General features: G+C 46.4%; 1 protein-coding gene across 1 annotated transcript; it reads left to right on the top strand.

The window, feature by feature from the left end:
- The first annotated feature begins 740 nt into the window (after positions 1-740).
- Positions 741-6,193, top strand: RPS4X (ribosomal protein S4 X-linked). Its single transcript, XM_013008089.2, has 7 exons — positions 741-823; positions 1,974-2,051; positions 2,318-2,498; positions 3,612-3,709; positions 4,884-5,055; positions 5,746-5,903; positions 6,034-6,193. The coding sequence occupies exons 1-7, from the start codon at positions 821-823 to the stop codon at positions 6,133-6,135; spliced, it is 792 nt and encodes a 263-aa protein (XP_012863543.2). The 5' UTR covers positions 741-820; the 3' UTR covers positions 6,136-6,193.
- The last annotated feature ends 1,824 nt before the right edge of the window (positions 6,194-8,017 follow it).

Genomic DNA, 8,017 nt, shown 5'->3' on the forward strand with positions numbered 1-8,017 from the left:
CTCAGAAACCCACAGGGGCAAGTCTACCCTGTCCTTTGAGGGTCGCAGTGAGTCCATGCCGACTCAATGAAAAAGGACTGGAAGTGGGGTGGGGCGGGGCGAGCGGAGTTTCAAAGCAGAGGAATAACATGATCAGATTTTTGTTTTCGTTAGATAACTAGATGATTTCTAATGCCCTTTCTCTTCCCGGCGATTCTATCCTAAGTGCCAAATGAGCTGTACAGAAAGCGAGGAGCCAGGAGCCAAGGTTTAATGCGGGACCTAAAGCAGCATCTCCATCTCCTACTTCCCAACTCCTCAGCAGTGCACAACGGAGCAAGAGAGAAATGACATCTGTTGATGCTTCCTAACGCACAGCACAGGTAGGTTCGTTGCCTCGAGGGAACTCGGGAAAAAATTACTAAAATATGGGTGGGACTTAAAGTAACCCCTCTTTGCACTTTCCAGGAAAGCAGGGACCTTGCTTAATTCATCTTTGTCTTTCGAGTGGGCATGGACGTGATGGCAGTGAGTTTTCTGAGTGAGCTCCCAATAGACTCATGAGTCATCCTTAATAGACATGAGGCACAAAAGAGTTTTCAGCAACTTCTTGATGAGGGAGGGAAGAAGGGAGGAAATCGCCCTTAGGACACTTCTTTTGGGTGCGTTTTCCTTTCGGAATTTCTGACCTCCCACCAGTAGATGGCAAGGTAGAAAGCTTAGCGTCCCGGGCCCTGGCGGTGCTGGGCGGGGCGTTGGAGGCCTTGGAGCGCCCACAGCAGGGCCCTGTTTTCTGGAGACACCGGAAAGAGCCGGGCCTCTTTCTGGACTCGGCGCCGCCATGGTAAGGCCCTGACGCGGTGCGCTCTTGGGTCGCATCGGCTGCCATCCTCCCCGGATTGACGTTTTCCCCGGCCGCGACCCCATCGCCGAGGGGGGCCAGGCGGAGGCGAAGGGAGCGCGCTCCCCGGGGCTGGCCTCGGTGGACCCCTGGGCTCAGACCGAAGCCGGGGCGCTGGTGCGCACGGGCGCTTCGACTGATGCCACTGGAGGCCGGGCCCGGGTCCGAAGTCCCGGCCCACCCGCGGCGCGTCCCGGAGCCCGCTGGCCCGGGAGAGGGGGCTTCACCCTGCCTTGAGCCAAGGCGCCTGTTGGCTTGGGAGCGTCGCGCCGAGGCGGGCGGCCCGGCTTACCTGAACGCTGGGTGCGCCTGGCCGAAGGGGGTTTTGGTGACAGTCTTTGGACTTGGCCCGGCGTAACTTGAGCCCTAGTGGTGCTGTGCTCACGCCGCCGGGCTGCTAGCCTCAAGGGTCCCCAGTTCAAAGCCAGGGGCCACTCCGCGGGAGAAAGGCGCGGCTTTCTGCGCGGTCCACCGTGGAGGACACTCGGGCAGCTCTACCTGCCGCACGGGGTCCCACTGGAGTCGGCGTCGACTCCATGGCCGTGAACTTGTTTGCTTTTTTTGTATGCATTAAGCTGTCTTCCGACTTCTGTCATAAAGGGCACCTTGTTGGCACGTGGTCGTGCCGAGGTCAGTTGAATGTCCCACCAGGCGGCTCCGACTCCGATGATTACATTGTGAAAACTTTATTCCTTTACTGACACATGGAAGCTCTGGGCTCTGGCTTGTCCGCTCTGGCCATGTGCCGGGCCTCGCACATGGCTGGCATGGTGTACTAGAAAGAGCATAAGCGACAAAACTAAAGTACCCCAGCTTCATTTTTAAGCAGTAATATGGGGATAGATATTTAGCACTGAAAGGTTATCAATAGACTTTTGAAAGATAAAAGGCTTCGGGGAGCCTATGAAATTTTTAGGTACTGTGTGACCATTTGTTTCTCGTTTGGGTTTGTTGTGTAACCAGAGCTTTGCATTTTGCCCCAAAGGAAATAGACACCGTGCTTTTCACAAGTCCTGTCGTAGGCTTTGTGAGTGGTTGGGAAACTCGGTCACTTTAGACCGTTGCAATCTAAAACGCTAACACTCTCCCTCAGGCTCGTGGTCCCAAGAAGCATCTGAAGCGCGTGGCCGCTCCAAAGCACTGGATGCTGGACAAACTCACTGGCGTGTTCGTAAGTGCCACCTCGTACACGGTCTGCGCTGTTTCCTGTGTTAAGTGTATCCCGAAGCTTTGTCTCCGTTGATGCTTCTTTACTGCTTGCTACCCGAAATGCCTCTCTGAAGTCATTCGAGGGCTAGCAGAAGGAAGAATATCTGCAGTGTTGCTATGCCTCATTCTGTGCATGCGCTCGAAATTCCCATGCTAATGAATCGGGCCCCTGAAGGGGAAAATGTTGTAAAGACTGAAGGCCTGGAATCCTTCATTTTCATTTTACAGGCTCCTCGTCCATCCACGGGTCCCCACAAACTGAGAGAATGTCTCCCCCTGATCATTTTTTTAAGAAATAGACTTAAGTATGCTCTGACAGGAGATGAAGTTAAAAAAATTTGCATGCAGCGGTTCATTAAGATTGATGGCAAGGTGCGAACTGATATAACCTACCCTGCTGGCTTTATGGGTAAGTAGGCATTTGGTGGTGCTGCCATTTGAGTGTTTTTATCTCTTCCTTCAAGATGGCAATTGTTTTGAATTGCGGACTTTTTTGCTTTCCTGGATGGTTTGTCTAGAAATTTGAAGACTTGCCTGGAAGCTTGTACAAAATGGAGTGTTAGAAAAGGTTTGGGCTCCATTCACTCATGCAGTTAGGGTTGGTGGAATAGGAATTTGGGTACTCCCTGAAAGTTTGAAAGGGTATTTAGTTTGGATCTCCCTCACAGAAGGGCTATAAGAAAGGGATGATTCAACCAAGATGCAATATACCATGAATGAATTACATGTGATTCTTCTGGTTCCTGAATGCTTCTTCTCACCCCCACCCCCACTACCATGACTCAGTTCTACCTTACAAATCTGGCCAGACCTGAAGAACACACATTGGTACAGAGAAGAGCTCTCACACACATGGAATTCAGGACAGATTAACAGACACACACACGGGGATGAATAACAAATGTGGGTGAAGGCAGACAACGGACTGTGAAAGATATGAAATAATAGCAATATATAATTGCTCGAGGAATCAGGGTGGGGGAGGGGGGAAGGAGACCTTATACCAAGGGCTCAAGGAGAAAGGAAATGTTCTGGAAATGATGGCAACATATGAACAAATGTGCTCAATACAATTGATGTATGAATGTTGCAAGAATCCCCAATAAAATGATTTTTTTATTAAAAAAAAGAAAGGGTATTTAGTGTTGGCAAAAAATGCGGAGCTTTTCAAGAAACATGCTGGAGATGCTTTTTATGAGAAGCCAATCCAATAACTGAATATCGTCTTGATCATAGCACAAACTTTTGATTTTGTGTTCTTGTGACGGGACTTGCCACTTCCCCTATGTTTTTATAGTAGTATGTCAGCAAATAATGAATCCGTTCTCAAAAGCAAATTTCAATTCACTTAAATTTTAAGTGGAATAAAAGTAGGGTTTTGAAACATTAACGTTTAGTTAGGTCTCATTCTAAGGACTCCTTGTTGATGTCTGAAATAACAAACAGATGGGGTTTGTGGGGTTTATTTTGCTCAGTACAGAGTAGTAGAGCCCTAGTAAGTATAGTTTCTGTTTGAAATCAGATGTCATCAGCATTGACAAGACCGGAGAGAATTTCCGCCTGATCTATGACACCAAGGGTCGCTTTGCTGTTCATCGCATTACACCTGAGGAGGCAAAGGTGCGTGTAAAGCAGTCTGGATCTTTACTCAGTAAGGATTGCCTGAATTAAGTACAGGTTGCTCCGTTGCAGTCAGGTAAGTGGAGCCTGGTGTGTCTGGACATACCCAGTTACCAGGTAAAATTAGTATTCACCACACATGTATGACATGCATTATCCCATGTCATAAAAAGTGATAACTAATAGCTGCATAGCAGACCATTGCTGGATATCTAATAATTAACCTGAGGTTAGTTAGCTTCCTTAACAATATTTTTCTGTTATGGTCGGGGTGAATTCCAATTGAATAGTGACTTATTTCAGATGTTGTGTGCCATGAAGTTGATTCCAGTTCATAATGAGGCTATGGGGCCAGAAAACCAAGTCCAATCCACTGTGGCTTCTGTCTTACTTCCATTTGCAGGTCTAGCTTTGCTGAAGGAGGGGAAGGTATTAACAGAGGACATTTTGATCTTCTAGGCAGTGGTTCTCAACCTTCCTAATGCCGCGACCCTTTAATACAGTTCCTTGTTTTGTGGTGACCCCCCCCAGCCATAAAATTATTTTCATTGTCACTTCGTAACTGTAATGTTGTTCTTGTTGTGAAGCGGGCAGCCCCTGTGAAAGGGCCGTTTCACGCCACGCCCCGTCCCGCCCCCCCCCAAAGGTGCCGTGACCCACAGGTTGAGAACCACTGCTCTAGGTATTCACTGAGGTAACAAAAAAGATTGCAGTCTTTGATTGTTGTTTTTACACCAAATTACAGGGCTTGAATGGTTAGCTCTAAATGAAGGTTCATCCAACTGGATGATTTTGCTCCTGATTTCATTGAACTTTGTTCCCAGGCTGGTAAATTTGTTACCAATGGCATCTTGAGGATTTGGTGTGTGAGTAGAAGGAGCCCCTCGAGATTGGGCTGTGTCGGATAAAGAATTTAGGGAGGTTATAGAGAAGGAAAAGGAATGTGGTTTGTATTAGAAGACCCTGGTGGTAGAATTAGACCAACTCTGAATTTGAGAGGTCCTTGACAGAGGGGAGTTGTACTTGAGCTTCAGCATGGAGATTATAGATTTGGAAGCGGTGAAGACTAGCCCAGCAAAGGAGAGCAGTAGTGACTTGTGTTGGAACTTTCCGTCTACTCTGGGACATAGCACACGTGAATGAGACTAATTGGCCAATTCTTATCTGCTTCTAGTACAAGCTGTGCAAAGTAAGAAAGATCTTTGTGGGCACAAAAGGAATCCCTCACCTGGTGACTCATGATGCTCGAACCATCCGCTATCCTGATCCCCTCATCAAGGTGAATGACACCATTCAGATTGATTTGGAGACTGGAAAGATTACTGATTTCATCAAGTTTGACACTGGTAAGCAGCCACTGAAGGTCTCGATGCAGTCTTTGTATCCTGCCATTTTGAAGTCTTGGTATAAAGGCTGTTTGAAAACATTCCAGTTGATTCCAAGGTAGGCCTGGTTAAGAAACAAACCTAGATGGGTTTTTTTGTTGTTGTAGCTAGGGACTGGGAGGTGGGGCAATTACATAAATGGAGAGTATATAGTTTAGTGCCTCGATGTGTGGTAATTCTAGTCTGGGTGGCAGAGAAGAGGTCAGTATTAGCCTGCCCTAAGCATCTCAAAGAAACCCTAGTGGGTTATGCATTGGGCTGTAAACCACAAGGTCAGCAGTTCAAACAAAATTGCTGACCGCTCTGCTTGAGTTTCTGAAAGCTCCATTATCCGTGTGAATGGATTGAGATCTAGGCAGGGAAGCCCGACCACAGTTAGGCCTCCTGATTGTGATATAGAACTAACTGCCTTGGGTGGTGGGGGGAGGTTAGTAGTCTTAAGCAAAATAAAGCAAAAATTTTATAAAGGTATTCAGCTGTGGGATGGGGAGGAGTTTGCATTTGCTAGATGGTGGGGGGGAGACATCTGGAGATCATCCATATGAATCACGTATAATGAAAAAGAGTAGCCTTCGGTTCTATTGAAGATGCTTATATTAACCATTGGATGATTATGCTTGGAACAGGTGATACTGATTTCTTATTGCCTAGGTAACGTTTGTATGGTGACCGGAGGTGCTAACCTGGGAAGAATTGGTGTGATCACCAATAGAGAGAGGCATCCTGGCTCGTTTGATGTGGTTCATGTGAAAGATGCCAATGGCAATAGCTTTGCCACCCGGCTTTCCAACATTTTTGTTATTGGAAAAGTAAGTGCGGTTTTTCTTCTGTGGTTCAGGGGAAATGCTTGATAGCATGGCCCCAGCAATATAGCAGGTGTGCCAAAAGACAATGGAGTTGGTCTGTGCGGATTTTATTTTCCTTTTTTTCCTCCTTTAGGGCAATAAACCATGGATTTCTCTTCCCCGAGGGAAAGGTATCCGTCTCACCATTGCTGAAGAGAGAGATAAGAGACTGGCTGCCAAACAGAGCAGTGGGTGAAATGATCTGGGTGATGGAAATGGAGAGATCTCTAAAGGAATAAATACAGCATAATTAATTGGCTCCTGGTCTTACTTACAGTTCCCTGATGGTTTTGGACATAACTAGCTCTTTCTTTGTGTTATAGGTTAGCCTTGGAAAAGCTAGGAATAGGAACATGGAGATGAACTGGTGTGTGTGGGGGGTGTCATTAAGACACGTAACTCAGTGGAGAAGCTGAGTCCGAGGGTGTCAAATAAGTGGGATCATTTGCTCATCATCTTATTTTCTTTGTTTTTTATTGTACTCATCGCTCCCCACCACCACGATCTCGCCAAATACAGATTATAAATTTCTAGCAGTCGGCAATAGGCTCTTGATGGTATGAAACACTGCTTGGATTTGGATATGTTATCTTCCAGCTGTCCTTTGATCCTCAGAGGACTTGGTTGTAAGCCTTATAGAAAGAAATTCATCTTGCTCTGATTTCCTCTAATGTGTGCTGTGCTTGCCTGCAGGCCTCAGTGACAAGCCCTGTTGCTTGCTTGAGGTAATTTGTTAGGCATGTCCTGTACTGTATGTGATAATTTCACGCCTTCCTTGTCCTCTACCACCTAGGGTGCTAGTAGCTCTCCCACCTTTTCAAGAATGACTCCAGATATTGCCGAATGCCCACTAAGAATTATTGTACTGCCCTATAGGTAGCTGTTGTATCGTATTAACTTCATTTAACTTTTGTCAGCTTCTTAAATCAGACCACTGCCACTAGTTTAGGGAGAAGGTAATTCTATTTTGAACAATGATCATGCTTTGTGTCCAAAAACTACAATGTCAATTTGTTGCCATGGGGCGGGGCTTGTCCAGAGGTCACTGATGGCCAAATTTGACCCTTACAGAGTTTCTCCCCATCACAGACTCCCAAGGATGACTTCCTGGGCTGCAGACAAGTCATGCACCCGGGGTGTATGACCTTAAGCAAGAATTCATTTTTGCAGGAACTAGATTCAGCCATATTGGGAATAAGGGGGTGCTACACTGGTTTCACCAAGCACTTGGCTTCAACTATCCTTGAGTAGTTCTTATTCTGCCATCCAGGTACACAGTTCTGTGGAGGGCCCAGGTCAGACAATCTTGTGCTGCCCTTTGAGAAATAAGCAGGTGATACTGAAAGGGCAGGGCAGAGCAGGGTGCCTGAATACTGGTAGATTCTCATGTGCTGGCCACCATACTCCGTGCTTGGCCTTTTTCTAGGTTGGTTCCAAGTCTCAGCAGATGATGGAAATGATTTAAACAAAAATGAGGAGCCGTGCAGGCTTCTTTCCACAAATGCTCTAGTTTCTGAAGTAGATGCTAATGGACCAGCCAGCTCGCACAGTTGGAGGAATTGCTGTTTCGCTGCCTTCACTCTTCAGCGGAATGCCTAACATTTAAAATATGCTTTGACTTGTCATGTTTTTCTATTAACTAGTCCTAAGGTGGAGGATATTCCATCCAATACCAGTTGCATTAGTATATTTAGCCAAAGGAGTCTATAGCATCAGAATGAGCTACACGTTTGCTAATCAAATGGCTGGTATTGCTATAATTGTTTTAAGGCCTACAATTGGATTCATAAAATACCAGTTTTTCAGGCCCCAAACTGAATATCTCCTTGATTTCTTTCCTTACATTCCACATAAAATTTTATAGGGTTATTGGTTCTACTGTGGAAATAATCCTATATATATTTGGCACAGTGGTTCAGCACTGGGCTGCCAACCAGAAGGTTGGTAGTTCAAGCCAACCAACTACTCCTTGGGAGAAAGGTGGCATTTTGAATCAGAATTTGACTTGACAGCAAGAGGGTTGGGTTTTACAGGGAATCCTGGGTGGGTGATCCCTTCAGGACCAGTGGTGAGGGTGG

Source organism: Echinops telfairi, unplaced genomic scaffold, assembly GCF_000313985.2.
Source record: "Echinops telfairi isolate 266 unplaced genomic scaffold, ASM31398v2 ScPeMD7_34;HRSCAF=130, whole genome shotgun sequence".
NCBI lineage: Eukaryota > Metazoa > Chordata > Mammalia > Afrosoricida > Tenrecidae > Echinops > Echinops telfairi.